Raw genomic sequence first — 21,543 nt, forward strand, 5'->3', positions numbered from 1 at the left:
ATCTGCAAACAAAGTGGAATCAGTCATTTATAGTGTTCTTTCCTGAATGGTAAGACAAGCTGGCTCACCCCCGCCCTGCAGTAAGACAAGCTGCCTCCTCCCACATGAATTGCAAGCAGCTCCATAAAGACTTAACGGTGAGAATATCAACTGGGCAGGGGAGAGGAACGTTCTACATTTTAATCTTGCAGAGCATACCAACTTTTTGCATATGCAAAATTTTCCGTCTGGTACAGATGAAGCTCTCTGAATAGCCCCGCTCTACCTTTTTAAGTATACAAAATCTTAGCTAGAAGTCTGGTAAGTAATTGCTGAATTGGGGTTTGGCTAGCAAAACAACCCACGAAGGTGAAGGCAGGAATTTTTTGTGTGTGTGTTTTTCCAGCTCACACAGGCCTAAACCGTAGTTCTACAGAATAACGTAATGAAGGACTATATGGCAAATGGTGCTATGCAACTAGGATTTATTCAGAGTAGAGCCACTGAAATTAATGAACATCACTTGGGTCTCTTAAATTTCAGTAGATTAATTTGCACATGTAGATTAATTTACCACCCTCGCAAAAAAGAGGGGGGGGGAATAGGATGAGATGCAAGTAGAACAGTCTTTTTTCAAAGCTTAAAAGAAGTTAGCAGGAGTTACTGCATGGGGGGGGGGGTCTTAAACCCTCCCCATATATTGTGCTTGTAGGGACGCGGGTGGCGCTGTGGGTAAAAGCCTCAGCGCCTAGGGCTTGCTGATCGAAAGGTCGGCGGTTCGAATCCCCGCGGCGGGGTGCGCTCCCGCTGCTCGGTCCCAGCGCCTGCCAACCTAGCAGTTCGAAAGCACCCCCGGGTGCAAGTAGATAAATAGGGACCGCTTACCAGCGGGAAGGTAAACGGCGTTCCGTGTGCTGCGCTGGCTCGCCAGATGCAGCTTGTCACGCTGGCCACGTGACCCGGAAGTGTCTCCGGACAGTGCTGGCCCCCGGCCTCTTGAGTGAGATGGGCGCACAACCCCAGAGTCTGTCAAGACTGGCCCGTACGGGCAGGGGTACCTTTACCTTTATATATTGTGCTAGTATTAGTCCAATAAATGGGAAGCTTGGCCTTTTTAAAGAGGGCGCTGCTAGACTTGCCTGCCTTCACTTTGCTATGCTCAGAGACGAACCTGTTTTGGATACTGGACTCTGAAAAATGGGGGACTTCTTGCAGCAGGGCCTTTTCCAGATGTTTTTGATGAGACAGAGTACACAGTTGTAGCCCAGATCAGAGTCCATTTCTCCTGTCAATATTCAATCCTTGTACACTGAAGTTCTCAAATAGCAGTGTATGATGTCATAGCAACTGCTTTACGAGAAGCCAGATTTGAAATCGAAACCATCAACTTACCCCTATTATGAGAGTTGTAGCCACTCTGGTTCAGGTGCTATTTCAATATGACATTATAGCTGCATTTTTTTTAAAAAAAAGTAAGCTAGTGGAGCAAAGGGGAGACTGCGCTCTGGAGCTCCTGCCACCTGCTGTTTCGGGGAGGGCGTGCACCTGGCCCCCTGCATAACCCGTTTGGTCCCAAGTTTGAAAGCATCTTAGCCACAGACCTACAAACACTAGCTTTTGTAAGCTGGCAAAAGCTCATCTATTTCATCTAAAACAAAACCCTTGACATGTCCTGACCTGCAACAAGAGAGCTATTTATTTATTTTTTTGTAGCATGCCTTTCCCGCTCTCCACTGATTCAGTCCAGGTGAGAACTGACACCCTCCAAACTTGCATGCCATAACCCAGATTTATTTAAGAAAAGGGGACAACACAGCTGTATGCCTATGTAGGAAAAAGGTTTTAATCATGATTCTTCTACTCGGGTTAATACCTCCCAATTGCAGGATATTTTAGAACAAAAAGACACCGATTGTACTTGAGTTCAGTCTAACAGCAGTCAATAAACTGTTTAACTGCAGAGATTTCTGGCACTTAGTGGTACAGTAAGACATGAGCAGATATTAGCTGTGTCTAAGATCAGTGTTTTGTTCACATTGTCAAGAGCAGGTGATGCTTCTAACTAGAACAGCTTTTCCTAAATCATTTTTGACCAACGCATCCTGAATTACTGTTGCACTGAGTTGAACTGCGGTGGAAGCTTCCTTCAGGCTTCTTGAAACTTAAGGACACTTCGGATGCTGCAAGAGTGAAAGAAAAGAGCTGAGATCATGAATTTGATTTGTACTGTCAAACTTGATTTGATCTTATTTTAAGAAAACTGGCATGCTATCATGCAGCCTTCTGCAACATGGTGCCACCATTGGTCACACTGATCCTATGGGCAAGGCTTCGAGTAGGAAAGACGCTATTCATGGGGGTCATGGGGGGTCATGATGATCATGGGGTCATGATGATCATGGGGGCACTGGAACAGCCACTACAACAAAACATCACAGGGTTGTTTTGAGGAAAAGTAGACTGCTATATGTTGGCAGGATAAAGGGAGAGAGAAACTTGCCAAGGAAAAAGAGAGAAATCTTTCCCAATGGTTGCTTTTACAATAAATATGCACCCTCCTGTCCCAAAGCATACAATTTAGGTAACTGAAAGGTAACTTCTGAGTAGACATATATGGGATTGTGCTGTCAGTGATGTTGTCATTCTAAAATCTGTCCCAGCACACAATATATAAAAAGTAAACTTGTTAACAAACAGCAGACAGTACCTACCTCTTTCCAGCATGCATGAGTTCAAAAGCCTCATTGATTTTGTTAAACGGTAAAGTGTGAGTCACAAATTCATCCACTTTTATCTTTTTGGACATGTATTCTGCTACCAGCTTCGGAACACTCTCTACACTCTTCCAACCTGTTAGAAAATGAAATAATTGTGTACCGAATGTGATGTGACACAGCAAGATGGATGAAGGAGCATTACAAAAGTAGTATCTGTGTCAGACAAGGAAATCTTAATGATGCAAGCCTGAAAGAAAACTCTTTTCTCTCTCTAAGCTAGAAAGGGAGAGTTGTCTCTTGGCTATCCTTGGCATGCTATACTACTGCATTTGTAATGTGGCTGCAGCAGCAGTAAGAAACCTGGAGCCTTCCAGATGTTGCTGGCATGGCCAATGGTCAAGAAAGACTGGAGTTGCAGCACAGCAAAATCTGGAAGACCACAGGTTCAGCACCCTATGGTGCAGCCTTGGGATTGTCTGTGCACAATACTGAACTGACTATCTGAAAGTTGCAGGGCAGTAATAAGCAACTTGCGTTAAAATCGCAGTAGACAGAGCAATGCTCTCATGTAAGAGCCGGATGTTCGGCTTTCAAGGCAAAGTTTGCAAACCAGAACACCTACTTCCAGGTTTGCAACGTTCGAGTTCCAAGTTGTTCGTGAACTAAGCTCTTCGAAAACCAAGGTACGACTGTATGTATAACTTAAAGATACCCTTTACTAATGAAGATAATCAACCAGAAGATACTTAGGAACGTATTGCATTAAATAAAAATGGGGAATCGCCTCTAGACTTTTTCTAAGTAAAAAGTCTACATGGGCAAGTGCAATGTATGCTTTTAGAAACGGGATATCCTGTTTTGGATTGGAGTATAAGACGTCTCTTGCAATTTTGATGTCCTCTCTTAAATGTCCTGATGTATACATGGACGGGTTATGCCACAAGTTTGCTAGCCTTTTAAGGTTCATGGGATTCATTAGCAGTTGTCCTGTGCAGAAATGCACACATGCACAAGAACATACTGTGACTGCCCTATGTAAGACAGGTTCATCAGCACTCCAGCAAAGTTATACCTCCAAAGGCAGTCCCTTTCCATGTTCGTCCAGTGACTAGCTGGAATGGACGGGTGGCAATTTCTTGACCGGAAGCAGCAACACCAACTATGACACTCACTCCCCAACCTTTGTGGCATGCTTCCAAGGCTGCTCTCTGTGGGATGTGAAAGAAAGGAGGAGCAAGTGATACAAACAAAAGAAGTGGATGGGTGGAAGAGAAGCATAGTTCAGTAGCAGAGCACATGCAGACAATCCCAGGTTCAATCCTAGCATCTTCAGGTAGCAGGAGATGGAAAGAGCTGCTGCCAAGATAAACAATGCAGAGCTTGATGGACCAGTGGTCTGACTTGGGATAAGGCAACTTCTGGGTGACGCTGTGGGTTAAACCACAGAGCCTAGGACTTGCCGATCAGAAGGTCGGCGGTTCGAATCCCCGCAACGGGGTGAGCTCCTGTTGCTCGGTCCCAGCTCCTGCCAACCTAGTAGTTCGAAAGCATGTCAAAGTGCAAGTAGATAAATAGGTACCGCTCTGGCGGGAAGGTAAACGGTGTTTCCGTGCGCTGCTCTGGTTCGCCAGAAGCGGCTTAAGTCATGCTGGCCACATGATCCGGAAGCTGTACGCCGGCTCCCTCGGCCAATAAAGTGAGATGAGCGCCACAACCCGAGTCGCCCACAACTGGACCTAATGGTCAGGGGTCCCTTTACCTTTAATGTTCCTAGAGAGATGCTCCAGGAAACAGTATATTTAGAAGGAATGATTGGTAGGCTGCTCAAGAGATCACCAGTTGCAAATATTTAGAGATGCAAATCCAGAACTGGCTATGGATATTGGCTATGGCATCTAAATGCAACCTTCACGGCTGCAGATCAGCACAGAGTACTGGCAGAGGCTTCCCAGTTCTGGAGATGGCGTTGATGGGTGCTGAACTGACTAGACAAAACAGGCCTTCACCAGACATTTCTGATGACTTTCATTATGCCCTGGCTCCCATCCATGCCCCCACCCTTGCCACATTCCAGGCTCCGCTCACCCTAGGGTGCTACCTATGGACAGACACACTTACCATGACACCAACGTTACCGATGCACTCAAATGAGTAATCTACTCCTCCATCCGTCAACTCCACCAGGACCTCCTGAATGGGCTTCTCAAAGTCCTTGGGGCTGATGCACTCTGTGGCCCCAAATTCCTTGGCTTTTGCAAATTTGTCCTTGTTGAGGTCAATCCCGATGATCCGGGATGCACCTGCCACCTTGCAGCCCATGATTACTGCTAGCCCAACTCCACCCAAGCCAAAGACAGCACAAGTAGAGCCAGGCTCCACCTGAAAGAAAGAACATTCACTTGAAGGAGAACAGTTCTTAACATCGAAAAAATAACAGCTCTGTCTGCTGCAATAAACCAGCCTCTGGCAAATGTTAAGTCTGCTCTTAGAATTAACAGCCATCCTACTTTGAACTAATAACACAAGCTAAAATCATTGCTTGCTGTCGCTGCCCATCTCAGATAAGGAAGACACATGTCAGATAGTTAACTCTTTATTGGCTAGAGAAATACAGCAGCTTCCCCAGAGCTCTGGATACACATTCTCACACACTTGTAGCCTCTAAGCAGCAGTCCACAGGTCTGAGCCCTATGGAGCAGCTGCAGCAACAGTGGGGCCTCTCCTCCAGCTTATATACCCTCCTCTTGACGGATTGCATACCCACAATCTGAGACTTCTTCTGCATGGAAGTCACTGCTGCTCTTCCCTTTTCAAGCCCCTCCTGGTTCTAGGGGACGGCAGGGTGGGAGAAGGTGGGGAGAAGGTACTGACCTGTCCTTCATCTGAGCTGTACCTTCTTCCCACACGCCTGCCTTCGCCTTGAGCTGCCCCGACTCCCCCTGGCTCCTGCCTTGTGGACTGTGCCAAACCCCATAAATCACTGGTCCACTCTCCTGGGTCACTCCCCAGCCCCCTGCCCTGCCTCTGCCACACACTCTTCAGAGCCCTGCCAGTCCATGACACTGGCTCTTCTAACTCACTGGTTGGATCTCCAGCCCCACGGGCTTAATTAGGCATGCAAGGTCTTTTTCGTCAATCCATACTTAATGCCAGGTCGGTGGGTTTGAGCCCCACATTGGGCAAAAGGTACCTGTTGGACTAGGTGACTCTCATGGTCATTTCCAACTTTACAATTGTATGATTCTATACCCACCAGCTGTCAGATGTGGGGTAAGTAAAGACGTCAGAGGGCTGAAAGGGGGCATGCTGACACAGCCAATTAACTGCCCTGGGCACAGTGCTTTGCAAGCCCTGGTGGTCAGCTGATCAGACCCAACTCACAATTGCAAGCAAATGTTACTAACAGTGGTCTCTGCCAAACTGGTGCAAGTGAGCAGATGAGGGCTAAAACCCTTTTCCTCCCCAATGAAGTCTCCCAAGGGGGCGGGGGGGGGGATTAGGTTTCAGGGAAGGTTCTGCCACTTAATTTGTTTTATGAGCTGTTTGCACTGCAAGGAGTGGCAGAAGCAGCAATGGCATGGAGGTGAAAGGCAGTTCATCAGCACCCCAGCAAAGTTATACTGTACCTCCAAAGGTTTAACTTAACTCCTGTTTAAACAAGCTGTGCTTCTAACTTTCAGGACAGGGATGTGGAGCCACAGCTCGGGTATGGGGGGTGGGGTGGGAGGGCTGTAACTTCCTGTACTATATTTTCTCTGTTGTGTGTGGATTATATGGCTGGGAGTGGCGGCCGAGACCATATAACACAGGTCCTGAAAGATCTTCATAGGCTCCCAGTACGTTTCCGAGCACAATTCAAAGTGTTGGTGCTGACCTTTAAAGCCCTAAACAGCCTCGGTCCAGTATACCTGAAGGAGCGTCTTCACCCCCATCACCCAGCCCGGACACTGAGGTCCAGCGCTGAGGGCCTTCTGGCGGTTTGCTTGCTGCGAGAAGTGAGGTTACAGGGAACCAGGCAGAGGGCCTTCTCGGTAGTGGCACCCGCCCTGTGGAATGCCCTCCCAGGAAATGTCAAGGCAATAAACAACTATTTTACTTTTAAAAGACAACTGAAGGTGGCCCTGTTTAGGGAAGTTTTTAATGTCTGATGCTGTATTGTTTTTGATATTCAGTTGGAAGCTGCCCAGAGTGGCTGGGGAAACCCAGCCAGATGGGCAGGGTATAAATAATAAATTATTATTATTATTATTATTATTATTATTATTATTACGCTACTCTGTGCTCAAGAGTCAGAAAAAAATCAACAGGAAGTCAGGGACCCCAACCTTTGCAGTGTTCAAGGCTGCTCCATAGCCTGTAGAAACCCCACATCCCAGCAAGCAGACTTTGTCCAAGGGAGCAGAAGCATCTATTTTCGCCAGAGAAATGTCTGCAACAACGGTGTACTCCGAGAAAGTGCTTGTCCCCATGAAGTGGAGAACCTGTTTTCCTTTACATGTGAACCTACTGGTACCATCGGGCATCACTCCTTTTCCTTGGGTGACTCTGCAGAATAAAATCAGAACAGACGTGTTGTTTAGAGAGCACGTATGGTCACACCAAAAAGCAACAGGCCCATCAGAAAAAAAAATCGTATTGGGGCCATACCTTTATTAAGCCAACCAGAATATAGTTTAGGGTGCTTTGCAAGACTTGACAAGCAGCTGATCGCTGCTGCTTTATGGTGCCTGCAGACTCTCTTGGCTGAGCCAGGTCTTTCCAATGCCACACGTAGCATCACATGTGAAGTAGGTGGGTGTGGTTTGGCCAAAATGGCCTTGCAGACCAAATGGGGAGATCTGCCACACCTTATTAGGTTTCTGCCTATGTGCAGAGAAGTTGAGAAAGGGATACAGTCTCTGTCATTCTACACAAAGCAAGAGACTTCTCCAGATGCCAAGCTCTCTGCAAAGCTCAAAGAATTTGGAAAGAATTTGCGAAGCTTTAATAATTTGCACTTTGTTCTGGGCAACTGGGAGCTGGCGATCGCATAGAAATTAGTGTGTGCTTTTGGCCATCTGGCTGCTGCTGCATTTGTGAACCCCTGGCACTGACGTCCGTGCTCTGTATGACAAAGGAAAAGATGGGGAAGGGGGAAGAAGGGGAGAAGAGGACCAACCTTATTTTCTGGCAGAGATTGGTTTTAGGGTTTAAACAAAACTTGCATTCTCCACATTGTGGAATGTACAAAGGGATTACTGTGTCTCCTGGAAAATACAAAGAGTTGGTTTTTTATTTTATTTTTTAAATGTTTCCAATACTGTTAACTGATAAAAAGCACACTGTGTTAAAATTAGATGTTCCATTAGAGCATGACATACTAATACTTTTATACAAGTGGCATGTTTTGTACTCCCAAATTGTTCCAAGGCAACTTCAGATGCAAAGCAATGGAAATATTTCTGCTGAAGGGCTGGCCGAACTACGATGAGCATTAGGGTCCTTGCATCTTAAGCAGAATCCCCTTACCTGGTTTGAATTTGGTCACTCCTTCCCCAACACTCTCCACAATCCCTGCTCCTTCATGACCCAGGATAACAGGAAAACTCCCTTCAGGGTCAGCACCGCTTAGAGTATAGGCATCCGTGTGACAAACAGCAGTGGCAATGATCTACAAAGTCATGAAGAACAATCAGATTCAGCAGGTTATTTGACAGGCATTGTGTTTTCAGGGCACTGGAGCTGTAGGGCAGCTGAGGGAGAGGCGGCAGGCAGACCGCAGGAAAGCACTGCGTTGCCCGAAATAGCAGCGTGGGTCTTGTGTCGAACTGCGTGGAAGCTCCCTGCCCCCAGGGTGTCCATGCGGCTAGCTATGCCTCTGGGTCAAATATCCTAGTCCCTAATGGTTTAGGGCAAGCAATGTAGCAACTATTTCATTACCTTGATACGAACTTCATGAGCTTTAGGTGGTCCAACTTCCACCTCCTCAATGGACAGTGGTTTACCCGCTTCCCAGGCAACAGCTGCCTTGCATTTGATAACCTAAATAAGAAATAGAAAGAGTGCCCTATGACATTGCACAGCAAGCTTGTATAATGAGCTTCCTTCCTTAGAGACTGAAGTCACACACTACAGACGCTTTGGAGATGACACCCTGTCGGAACTGGTGGAGCTCAAACTGGACCTTTGCTGGTTAACAGATTGTCAAACAGCTCTGAGAGCTGCTTGTGTAGGTACTGGTGATGGTGGGGGCACCCTATTTGTTTACTTGCATCATTTACAGGCTGCCCCATGGCTAAAAAAGTTATCTCAGTGGCTCACATGAAAATAAAATCAGTTTAAAAATGCGAGTGCAAAAGCTACAGTCTATGAAAGGCCAAACAATTCTAGCATCTGTAGAACCTGAGAGATGCAGCAAAATATACAGGCACAGTTCCTCTCATTTCCATGAAGCAATAGGCCGTCCATGTTTTACCTTGTTTCACTCGCCCATCTCAGGGAAAATTCCTGCAAATACCCAGGCAAACAGGAGCGATGAGAAGGTCTACCTCCTCAATATGTTTGAACAATAAGTGAAAACTACATCAAGTTACTAACCCGAGAGAAATCAACTCCATGTAACTTTGTGATTATTGAACGTAATCCTGTTTGCTACAAATGGAAGTGGCTGGTACATTTTATCACCCACAGCAGATGGCAACTACATACTGGGCAAATATTATGAGGCAACCTATTGGTTTTTCTTAATATAATTTATATAATGCAATTCAATTCTTAGCATTTGTTACTAAAAATGTAAAGCTAAAACTGATAATGGTTCCTATTATTTAGTGTGCCCAAATCCTCTATGCAAAATAGCGACAGATAAACAAAACTTCCAGTGTCACTGAAAAGAAATGCATGCTATTTGACCCATGCTGCATGGCTGCAATGTCCTAATTGACCAATTAAGAAAGCAAGAAGAGAAAATGAACTTGTTATACAACTTGTTCATTCCTTCAGTGACAACCTCTTATTAAGCACAAACACTACTGCCATGGATGTTTTAACTTGTATTTATTGTATATCCATGCTGTACACTTTTGTAATAGAAAAAGTAAGTAAAAACTGTAGCTGTAGTGTTCCTGCTTAAAATAAGGTTAATGTGTGTGTATGCCAAGGGACCAGTCACAGAAAATTTAACCAGCCCTAAAACTGGTTAGTTTCTCACAGAGCAAAGTTCACAAAGATCATATGCCAAGTAAAATATTTACATTCTTCAATTTCCCCTTCAGTTAGGGAATTTCAAGTTTAAGAGTGAAATATGGAAAAGGTATTAGTAAATGATTTACATATTCTGCATAAAAGGGTTTTGGAAATAACAGTCAAAATGAAGTTTTTATAGGAGGTACTAGTTAGAATCTGGTACAGTATATTATATGACATGTGTAGCGTAAGAGCAACGCAAACACTAGTTTTATAATTTATGTAGGCTAAAGGAATCCGGACGATAGCATGGGCCGCCGCCGGAGCCCTAGCGGTTAATCTGTGCCAGTCGCTTTCCCCTGCGTTTTTGTCCCATCTTGACGAATTTCCCTGGGGCGCAACTCTGCATGTTTACCCCCGAGAGCAAGGGCCGTTGACTTAAGTGGAGCTTACTTCCGAGTAGAGCGCGCACTGGGGCGCGACCTCCAAGCTGGTGCCTTTCTGCCGGCGCCTCGTCGGAAGTAACGAAAACGCAAAGGGCGCAAGGGAGCCTAGCTACGCCTCTGCTCGCCCGTTGCAAAAGGCTCCCCCCCCCCCAGACCCCTAAATTGACCCCGACTCGGAAGCTTTCCAAGTTCAGACGTGGGCTTGCAATCCTGCGCGCTTCCCTGGGAGGAAGCACGCTCGGCCTGCAAGGGAAAGAGCAGCGGCGCGCTCTTTCGCCGTGCCGCGTCGCCTCCCGTTTCCTTTGCACCCGCAGGAGGGGAAAGGCGCCCGCGCTGCTTGCCCGGGGAATGTTCGACGACGGCTCCAACTTACCCCGCTCGCCATCAGCGCCGCTGCTCCGCCGCCTGCAAGTGCCCCTTTCTCGCCGTCCGCGAAGCAGCTGCCGAGCGACTTGGGGGCATGCGCGCTCCTTCGAGAGCCGCCCTCCAAGCAGGGGCGGGCCGAGGAAATAGGGCGCTGCTCCCTCGTCTCGCTCGTCTTCTTAGGGAGAATTGCAGTGCCCTCTGTCGAAGGATGCTCGTTCAGGAGGCTGTGATTGCAAGCGCAGCTACTTAGGAGGCGGGGGAAGTCCTGCAGAAATCTGTGGGGCTCGAGCAAACGTTTAGGAAGAATCACAGAAAGGGTAGAGTTGGAAGGGACCACAAAGGTGAAAGGATGGCCACAAGGATCATCTAGTCCCAACTCCCCTGCAATACAGGAATCTTTTCCCCAACGCAGAACTTGAACCCACGACCCTGAGGTGGTGCTCTGTACCGACTTGAGCTATCGGGCTGCAAGGTTATTGTCGTTTTGTGGTTATGAATATCTAGGCCTCGGCTTTTCATTTTGGTATTTTCCCTCACAACTCTTTTTTCCATTTGGCTCCTCAACCGACACATCCATGGCAGGATTTTGAAAGTGGCTAAACTGTCCAAACAGTCAGAAGTACAACCAGAGCAGCTTGGAGATTCAGAGGCAGATTTGTCCCCCAGTAGCTGGACTAGGCCATGGAAGTACAGTGGTACCTTGGGTTACATACGCTTCAGGTTACATACGCTTCAGGCTACACACTCCGCTAACCCAGAAATAGTGCTTCAGGTTAAGAACTTTGGTTCAGGATGAGAACAGAAATCGTGCTCCAGCGGCAGCAGGAGGCCCCATTAGCCTAGTGGTGCTTCAGGTTAAGAACAGTTTCATTTTTATTTATTTATTTAAAAAAATAATATTTATTACTTATCCAACAATTTAAACACTACAAAAAAAAGAACAATACAATACAATACAAAAACACTACATAACACTAACACATTAAACTAACAAAACAAAACAAAAACCGTTTAAAACACATCAAACAATTTCAATATCTTATCTTTCATTCACTTATTTCAACGACCTCCTCACACCTCCCTTTTTGTATTCCACTTCTGTTAATTGTTTTTTTTTTTCATAATAAATTTTTATTAGTTTTCCATAAGTAAAGAAAAAACAAAGCAAAAACATAAACATAAACAAACACAAAATCGACTTCCCCATACCACCCCTTTTCTGCATTCTTGTTTCAAGATTTTTCAGCAACCCTCTGATAATAAACTTGATTATATTTCATATATTTAACTTCAATTAGTTATTAATACAACTGTAGTTCTTTATCTCTTATAACTCTGAGCCCCTAATTTTCCAAATTACAACAGTTTTTGAGATAAACTTTAAATTTGTTCCAATCTTCATCCACCGCCTCTTTCCCCCGGTCTCGAATTCTGCCAGTCATCTCTGCCAGTCCCATATAATCAATCACCTTCGTCTGCCATTCTTCCAACGTGGGTAAATCTTGCGTCTTCCAATACTTTGCTAGAAGAATTCTTGCTGCTGTAGTGGCATACATAAAAAATGTCCTATCCTTCTTTGGCACCATTTGGCCCACCATGCCCAAGAGAAAGGCCTCTGGTTTTTTAACAAACGTTCTCTTCAGAACTTTTTTTATTTCATTATAGATCATTTCCCAGAAGGCCTTAATCTTCGGGCAGGTCCACCAAAGGTGATAGAAAGTTCCCTCCGTTTCATTACACTTCCAACACTTGTTGTTGGGCAAATGATAGATCTTTGCTAACTTAGCAGGAGTCATGTACCACCTGTAGATCATTTTCATAATGTTTTCTCTTAAGGCATTACATGCCGTAAATTTAACACCAGTGGTCCATAACTGCTCCCAGTCAGCAAGCTCAATGTCATGCCCAACATCCTGTGCCCATTTAATCATACTAGATTTCACCATTTCATCTTGAGTATTCCATTTCAACAGCAAGTTGTACATTCTTGACAAGTTTTTAGTATTGGGTTCTAACAGTTCTGTTTCTAGTTTTGACTTCTCCACTTGGAAGCCTTTCTTTCTGTCCTGTTTGAATACTTCATTTATCTGTCGATAATGTAACCAATCTCTCACCTTAAACTTCAGTTTCTCAAAACTCTGCAATTTTACATTTTCACCATCTTGTTCTATAATTTCACAATATTTAGGCCAATTAGAACCCATATTCAATTTTTTCACCTCTTTTGCTTCCATTGGTGACAGCCACCTGGGGGTTCTACTTTCAAACAGATCTTTATACCTTATCCAAACATTATACAGAGCTTTCCTCACCATATGGTTCTTAAAACCTTTATGCAATTTTACCTTGTCATACCATATATATGCATGCCAACCAAATCTATTATCAAATCCTTCAAGATCCAAAATGTCTGTATTCTCGAGGAGCAGCCAATCTTTCAACCAGCAAAACGCTGCTGATTCATAGTAAAGTCTTAAGTCCGGCAGGGCAAAACCCCCTCTATCTTTCGCATCTGTTAATGTCTTAAATTTTATTCTTGGCTTTTTGCCCTGCCAAACAAATTTCGATATGTCTTTCTGCCACCTCTTGAAACAGTCCATCTTGTCTATTATTTGTAATGTCTGAAACAGAAATAACATTCTAGGCAATACATTCATTTTGATAACAGCAATTCTGCCTAACAAGGAAAGTTTCAGCCTTGACCATATGTCTAAATCTTTCTTAACTTCTGTCCAACATTTATCATAATTGTCTTTAAAAAGATTCACATTTTTCGCTGTCAAATTCACCCCCAAGTACTTCACTTTTTTTGCTATCTCCAGACCTGTTTCATTCTGGAATGTCTCTTTTTCTTCATTTGTTAGATTTTTCTCCAAGACTTTAGTTTTTTGTTTGTTCAATTTAAATCCTGCGACTTGACCAAATGTCTCGATCAGTTCTAAAACTCTTTTTGTACTAGTGATTGGCTGCTGCAAAGTCAAAACTAGGTCATCTGCAAATGCCCTTAATTTATACTCTCTCACTCCGACCTGAATTCCTTTAACCAACTGGTCCTTTCTAATCATATTTAGCAAAACCTCCAGGACCAGTATAAAAAGTAGGGGGGAAATAGGGCATCCCTGTCGTGTTCCTTTCTCTATAGCTATCTCTTCCGTTACCACATTATTCACAATTAGCTTTGCCTTCTGCTCAGAGTAAATTGCACCTATACCATTTTCAAAACCTTGGCCTACCCCCATCCCTTGGAGATTCTTTTTCATAAAACTCCAACAAATATTGTCAAAGGCTTTCTCCGCGTCCACAAAAATCAAAACCGCTTTTCTGTTAATGTTCATTTCCAACAGTTCCACAATGTCTATTATGTTCCTCACATTGTCAGACATGTGTCTTCCCGGGAGAAAGCCAGTTTGATCCTTATGAATCTCACCTGTCAATACTTTCTTCAGTCTTTTTGCTAAAATGTCTGCAAAAATTTTGTAATCCACATTTAATAATGATATCGGGCGGTAGTTCTTAACCTGGTTCTTTTCAGTCTCGGTCTTTGGTATAAGTGAGATAAAGGCCTCTTTCCACGTTTCAGGTGCCTTTTTCCCCTCCAATATTTCGTTGCAAACTTCTTTCAGTGGTTGCACTAAACATTCTCTCAAAGCTTTATAATATCTAGCCGTCAGTCCATCTGGTCCTGGAGACTTTCCCAGTTGTGCCTTTTGAATGGCCTCCTCTATTTCTTGTTCTGTTATTTTCTCATTCAAAATCAACTTGCCCTGTTCTGAAATTTTCGGTAGTCCATGATTTTTAAGAAATTCTTCTATTTCTTGTTCGTTTACTGGCCCTTGTGTGTATAATTTCCTAAAAAAACTTTGAAAACAATTACTTATCTCATTTGGCTTATGAATATTCTTTCCCTCTATCTCCAAACAGGTAACTGTATTCAATTTTTGCCTCTTTTTCAATTGCCATGCAAGGAGCTTCCCACATTTGTCTGCAGACTCAAAAGTCCTTTGTCTCATTTGTTTAATTTTCCATTCTATCTCTTGATTTGTCAATTCCATATATTGCGTCTGATAATATTTTATCTCTCTCAAAATTTCTTGAGACTTTGGTTTTGACCTCAGTTTCTTTTCTCCTTCCTTCATTTTTTCTAAAATTCTTTCTTTCCTTTCATTTTGCTTTTTCCTCTTGATTGAGTTCTGTTGTATCAGGAAGCCTCTCATCACGGCTTTACTCGCGTCCCAAATTATTCTTTTTTCAACATCTGTTCTCAAATTTATCTCAAAGTAATCTTTCAATGTCTTTAGGGCCTTTTTACAGAATTGTTCATCTCTAAATAAGGAGTCATTCATTCTCCATCTAAAGGATCCAGTTGTTGTCATTTTCATTTCCATCTTTACGGCATTATGGTCGGAGCAGGTTTTTGGGCAGATTTCTATTTTTTTAATCTTTGTAGCCATCACACTAGATACCCAGATTTGGTCAATTCTTGTCCATGTCATTTTAGATTCCGAGAAAAAAGTTCCCTCTCTCTCGAGAGGATTCTTTGTTCTCCAAATATCAATCAAGTCCATATTTTCCGTCATCTCGAAGAAAGTCTTTGGTAGTCTTCCTTCTTTAGATATTGTCTGTCTTTGTGCCTTGTCCATATTTGTAGAAACCACTCCGTTCATGTCCCCCATCATTATTATTTTGCAGTCGAGATAGTCTAGTAAAGTCTCATGCAACTTCTTAAAAAATTCTGCCTTCCCATCATTTGGTGCATATATTCCAATTATCAAATATTTTTCCCCCTGGATCTGTACTTCAATTGCCAAGTATCTTCCTTCTTCATCCTTAAATTTTAATTTTGGGTCCAATTTTTCTTTTGCATAAATCACTACTCCTCTCTTTTTTACTTTATCGGAAGATATAAATTCTTGTCCCAATCTTTTGTTCACCAACAATTTCCTGTGTGCTCTAGTTATATGAGTTTCCTGTAGACATATCAGATCCAGTTGTTCCCTTTTCAAAATGTGGAAAACCTGTCGTTTTTTTCTGGGATGGTTCAAACCATTGCAATTCCAGCTTAGAAGTTGCAGAGACATTTTGTTTGTTAGATGTTTGATCCTCCGACTGCTCCAAGCTTTTCTTCCTCTTCAGTTGGCGGTTGTGGTAGTCCAAATGATAGATTTGCAATGTCCGTTAGCCCTCCTCCTTCTGGTGTTAATCCTTGTCCTTCTTTTGCCGGGTCCACCGTACCTTTCTGTAGGTCCTCTAGGTTTCTCTCCAAAAAGTACTCTTTCTCCTGTACTGTTCTTATTCTTACTTTCTTCCCTTTGTAGTTAAAGGACAACCCCTGTGGAAATTCCCACCTGAAGGGTATAAAGTTCTTCCTCAACAAATTGGCAAGGTCTCTATAAAAAGTCCTCACTTCCAAGATGTATTTAGGGATGTCCTTAAAGATTTGGACTTGAATGTTTCCAATCACCAAAGCTTTTTGATAGTGAAGGTTCAGTATCTTGTCTCTTTCCTCTTTGGTTCTAAAGGTAATCAGACAATCCCTTGACTTCTTGCTTTGCTTTCTACCAAGTCTGAAAGCAGTTGTTATCTCCACTTCATCTTCCTCCAGATCTCCTTGCCAATTTTCCAGAATTGCCTCTGTGAGAAATTCCGCCAGATTGTCCTCTTCTTTCTCTGGAACCTGTCTAAATTTCAGATTCCGTTCTTTCCGTTGTAATTCCAGTAAGGAGAGGGCCGCTTCATGCTCATTCACCTTTTTCTCAATCGGCACAAGTCTTTCCTGTGTCTCACCTGCAACAGATTTCGCACTCTCTGCAATTTTCCTCGTTTCTGAAGATTCCTGAATCAGTCTATTTATAGATTCTGTATTTGTTGCCACTGATGTAGTGTTCAGATCCAATCTTGCTGTAAGTTCTGTCAATTTCTTTGAGTTTTCTGTAGATTGCTTTGTTAAGGCCTCAAGGGATTGATTTATTTTAAGCAGTGCCTGTGTCATAGATTCCATTGATGCTGCTGTCACACTATCCGGTGCAGGCACTGTGTTGCCAGAGATTGATCCTCTTTTCTTTTGTGTTAGTTTAGCTTTAGATCTGGTTCTTATCTCCTCTGCCGTGCCACTCATATCCCAAGGCCGTTCTCACAGGAAAAACTTGCAATGGAAAATCCCACTATTAGTCAGTTACTTTGCAATTTTTCCCTCTTAGCCCTCAAGAGGGAGCAGTTAAAAGTTTCCAAGTTAGAGACAACAAAGAGACAGAAAGCCGGATGTAAGAAATCTCAAGTCCGCCATTAAAGTTGTAAAACTTTTTCTCCAATTTAAATTTAGCTAGTCCAATATCAGTAACAAAGTCCCATTCAAATCTTAAGAGTCTTAAAATTTTTTCACCATTTAAGGTATAGTCTATATCCACTTCAAAGTTATTTTAAAGAACAGTTTTCCCGGTGTTAAGTCCTGGCAGATCGTCCCCGGGGATCAGAGCAGTGAAAAACTTTGTTTCCCTTTAAATTAAAAGTATCTTCACAAGACTATCTTTTTTCCCCCTTCTCCTGCCAATCTGGAGGGAAGAGATACTTTTGACAGCTCAGGGTTGACAGTTCGCAACTAAGTTTCTTATAACTGCAGCGAGGTCTTTCGTTGCTTTAAATTCCTGCAGTCCGGGGGGGGCAGACTTCCTTATTTTTTGCCCTCCCGTTTTCAGCCAAATTTTCTAATTTTAAAGGTTCCTGATTTTTTTCCCTTCTTACTCACGGGAATCCAGTCCAGATTTTCTTTTCAGGAAGGAATCGGCGCTCTCCGCTAATGGCGACGCGGCTTCACTCCGCAGGCTGGGTAGCGACTCTCAGCACCGCGCTCACTCCCGATGCCGCTCCGGAGCCTTTAAAAAGGCTCTTTCACAGTACCGGGGGGCGCAAAGGTGCCCACCGAGTCTCCTTGCTCTCAGGCTTCCGCGCCTGAGATTTTAGGGGTCCCCCACTCGCCGTAGCGGGTAAGACCCGAACTTGCGGAGCAGTCCTTCTCCGGAGCCCGGAGGTAGGACCGCCATTAAGCGCTGGCACCGACCGGAAGTCTCCCACTTCTGTTAATTGTTTCAGCAATTCCTTTCCATCTTCCTCTGTTTTCTATCCTATAATTATTTTAACACATTCTAACCTTATTTTTTCCTTTAATACTCTATTAATCTATTTATACTTAATTCCTTATAACATTTCTACTAAAGCCATATAACTTCATTCCAACATTTTTCTAACATTCATTAATTTTACAGTATTTCTGTAAATAGTCTTTAAACTTTTTCCAATCTTCTTCCACCGACTCTTCTCCCTGGTCTCGGATTCTGCCAGTCATTTCCGCCAGTTCCATATAGTCCATCAACTTCATCTGCCATTCTTCCCGGGTGGGTAAATCTTGTGTCTTCCAATACTTCGCGATAAGTATTCTTGCTGCTGTTGTTGCATACATAAAAAAAGTTCTATCCTTCTTTGGCACCATTTGGCCGACCATGCCCAGGAGAAAGGCCTCTGGTTTCTTCAGGAAGGTATATTTGAATATCTTTTTCATTTCGTTATAAATCATCTCCCAGAATGTCTTAATCCTTGGGCATGTCCACCAAAGGTGAAAGAATGTACCCTCAGTCTCATTACATTTCCAACATTTATTGTCGGGCAAATGGTAAATGTTTGCAAGCTTGACTGGTGTCATGTACCACCTATAAATCATTTTCATTAAATTTTCTCTTAGGGCATTACATGCCGTGAATTTCATACCTGTGGTCCATAACTGTTCCCAGTCAGCCATCATTATGTTATGTCCAACATCTTGTGCCCATTTAATCATAGCTGATTTCACCGTTTCATCCTGAGTGTTCCATTTCAACAGCAAGTTATACATTCTTGACAAATTCTTGATTTTTGGATCTAACAATTCTGTTTCCAATTTTGATTTTTCCACCTGGAAACCAACTTTTTTGTCCAAATTGTATGCCTCCATTATTTGGTAATAATGGAGCCAATCTCACACTTTGTTTTTCAATTTTTCAAAGCTCTGCAATTTTATTCTGTCTCCATCTTGTTCCAGAATTTCCCAATATTTCGGCCATTTGGCCTCCATATTGAGTTTTTTCTGTGCCTTCGCTTCCATTGGTGACAACCATCTTGGGGTTTTATTTTCTAACAAATCCTTATATCTTATCCAAACATTAAACAATGCTTTTCTAACAATATGATTTTTAAACGCTTTGTGTGCTTTTACCTTATCGTACCACAAATATGCATGCCAGCCAAATGCATTGTTGAAACCTTCTAAATCCAACACGTCAGTGTTTTCAAGAAGCAGCCATTCTCTCAGCCAGCAAAAAGCAGCTGATTCATAATAAAGTTTAAGGTCTGGCAGGGCAAATCCACCTCTTTCTTTGGCATCAGTTAATATATTAAATTTTATTCGAGGCTTCTTGCCCTGCCAAACAAATCTGGAAATATCTTTCTGCCACTTCTTGAAACAATCCATCTTATCCAAAATTTGCAATGTTTGAAACAAAAACAACATCCTTGGCAACACATTCATTTTTATCACAGCAATTCGGCCTAACAATGATAACTTCAAATTTGTCCATATTTCTAAGTCCTTTTTCACTTCAATCCAACATTTTTCATAATTATCCTTAAATAAATTCACATTTTTGGCAGTCATGTTAACCCCTAAATATTTCACTTTCTTAACCAATGTTAGTCCTGTCTCCTCCTGAAACTTCTCTCTCTCATTCACAGTTAAGTTTTTCTCTAAAACCTTAGTTTTCATCTTGTTCAACTTAAAACCTGCTACCTGTCCGAATTCTTGAATCAGTTCCAATACCCTTTTAGTACTAGATTCTGGCTCCTGTAAAGTCAATACTAAGTCATCAGCAAATGCTTTCAGTTTGTACTGTTTAGCTCCCACTTGTATACCTTTAACCTCTTGGTCCTTTCTAATCATATTTAACAAAACCTCGAGGACTGATATAAAAAGCAATGGAGAAATTGGGCAACCTTGTCGTGTCCCTTTCTCAATCTTAAACTCTTCTGTCACTACATTGTTCACAATTAATTTTGCCTTTTGTTCTGAATATATCGCACCTATACCAGTTTCAAAACCTTGACCTACCCCCATCCCCTGTAGATTCTTCTTCATAAAACTCCAAGAAATGTTGTCAAAGGCTTTCTCTGCATCCACAAATATCAAGACTGCCTTAGTATTGATATTCACTTGTAGTTTTTCTAGAATATTAATTATATTCCTCATGTTGTCAGACAAATGTCTGCCCGGGAGAAAGCCCTCTTGGTCTTTATGAATTTCTTCTACTAACACCTTTTTTAATCTTTTAGCCAAAATATCTGCAAAAATTTTGTAATCCACATTAAGCAGCGATATGGGGCGGTAGTTCTTGAGCTGTGTCTTTTCAGTCCCTGTTTTCAGTATAAGTGTAATGTAAGCTTCCTTCCACGACTCTGGTGCCTTTCTCCCTTCCAATATTTCATTGCAGACTTCCTTCAATGGTTGTATTAACCATTCTTTCAAAGATCTGTAATATCTTGAAGTCAGACCATCTGGCCCTGGAGATTTACCTAATTGCATGTTCTGGATGGCCCCTTCCACCTCCAAGAACAGTTTCAGGTTAAGAACGGACCTCCGGAACTAATTAAGTACTTAACCTGAGGTACCACTGTATTTGGTTGCACTGGAGGTCTGGAAAATTTGGCCTGAGGTTGACTTTGAGGCTGTTGTAAGCAACTGCGTCTCTTAAATCTTCAGAAACTGTCAGCAAACATCTTCAAGGCCCCAGTGTAAATACCAGTATTCCCTTATGTACATAATGTCCCCCTTAATACACTAACAATCTTCGTTCATCCTGTCCAGTGTTGGTGTTCATCTCACTCTTAAGCTTACTATACTAGCTACTAGGTTGTTTTGAAAGCACTCCGAGTGAATTGGTGTTGGAGGAATATTAAGGAAGCCTAGATACCTAAACCTGTGTTTATACAAAGTGACACCTACACAAGCCAGCAGCCCTTAGTTCCTTGTTGATGGATGAGGCCTGCATGTCTTTCCTTCCATTTCTCAAAGAGTCCCAGGGCAACTCACAGCTAGACACTGGTGGTTTTTGGAGTGGGTGGGAGTGGAGCAGGCTCCCTATAGCTGCTCCTAGATAGAACAGTAATCTGAGGCAGTGTGGAAAATTAAAATGTAGACTAGACCCAGCCAAGGGTGTTCATGTTGGCCCCAAATGCTACAATAACTGTGCCTAGTTACAGAAGTCATATTCCCACTTAATGAACCATGCCTCAACTTTTGGAGAAATTTTATTTTGGCACAGAACTTCCTAAACGCCAAAAGTATATTGTTATAGGATTGTGGTGGTTGAGGTAGCTTGATTGTCACTTTTGGAATTCCCTCTCAGCCAGTAGTTTTATATCTGTAAAACTGGATTCTCTAGAAAGAGAGACTGCTAAAGGGTGAAACCAGTATCTGTGGAGTTAATTGCTGCAAACCAAGTTGGTAGTATCTATTTGCCTGACTAAAAAATACAATGGTACCTTGGGTTACAGACGCTTCATGTTACAGACTCCGCCAACCCAGAAATAGTACCTTGGGTTAAGAACTTTGCTTCAGGATGAGAACAGAAATCACATGGTGGCGGTGGGAGGCCCCATTAGCTAAAGTGGTACCTCAGGTTAAGAACAGTTTCAGGTTAAGAACGGACCTCCAGAACGAATTAAGTTCTTAACCCAAGGTACCACTGTAGAGGTGATGGTTCCCACAGAAACTACTAATAGCAATACTTCCAGAAGGTGGGTTAAAAGGGTTAGAATCTTCCCTCCTCCTCTGGTTGAAAGGGATATCATTG

At 42.9% G+C, this 21,543-nt stretch overlaps 2 protein-coding genes across 5 annotated transcripts in view; one reads left to right on the forward strand and one right to left on the reverse strand.

The window, feature by feature from the left end:
• Positions 1 to 1,800: 1,800 nt before the first annotated feature.
• LOC114603909 (alcohol dehydrogenase class-3) lies at positions 1,801 to 10,836 on the reverse strand. Its single transcript, XM_028743395.2, has 9 exons — positions 10,680 to 10,836; positions 8,616 to 8,717; positions 8,205 to 8,346; positions 7,855 to 7,942; positions 7,022 to 7,241; positions 4,815 to 5,075; positions 3,769 to 3,904; positions 2,691 to 2,829; positions 1,801 to 2,159 (listed from the first exon to the last, which is right to left on the reverse strand). Exons 1-9 carry the CDS (start codon positions 10,689 to 10,691, stop codon positions 2,126 to 2,128), a joined length of 1,134 nt encoding a protein of 377 aa, XP_028599228.2. The 5' UTR covers positions 10,692 to 10,836; the 3' UTR covers positions 1,801 to 2,125.
• A 45-nt stretch (positions 10,837 to 10,881) lies between these two features.
• Positions 10,882 to 21,543, forward strand: part of C9H4orf17 (chromosome 9 C4orf17 homolog) — a 154,201-nt gene continuing 143,539 nt past the window's right edge. For 2 of the 4 annotated variants that reach the window (XM_028743406.2, XM_028743404.2), the window contains exon 1: positions 10,882 to 11,106. The gene's annotated coding sequence lies outside the window, so the exon portion shown is untranslated. The other 2 variants (XM_028743403.2, XM_028743405.2) reach the window with 2 other exon arrangements.

The sequence above is a fragment of the Podarcis muralis genome, chromosome 9 (genome assembly GCF_964188315.1).
Source record: "Podarcis muralis chromosome 9, rPodMur119.hap1.1, whole genome shotgun sequence".
In the NCBI taxonomy this organism is placed as follows: domain Eukaryota; kingdom Metazoa; phylum Chordata; class Lepidosauria; order Squamata; family Lacertidae; genus Podarcis; species Podarcis muralis.

What these genes read in the sequence shown, in the direction of transcription:
- LOC114603909 (XM_028743395.2), bottom strand. An exon ending in CAGCCTTGAACACTGCAAAG is followed by an intron (nt 5,076 to 7,021) that starts GTTGGGGTCCCT and finishes TCTTTCTTTCAG; the next exon opens with GTGGAGCCTGGCTCTACTTG. An exon ending in GAAAGGGACTGCCTTTGGAG is followed by an intron (nt 2,830 to 3,768) that starts GTATAACTTTGC and finishes ATTTTCTAACAG; the next exon opens with GTTGGAAGAGTGTAGAGAGT.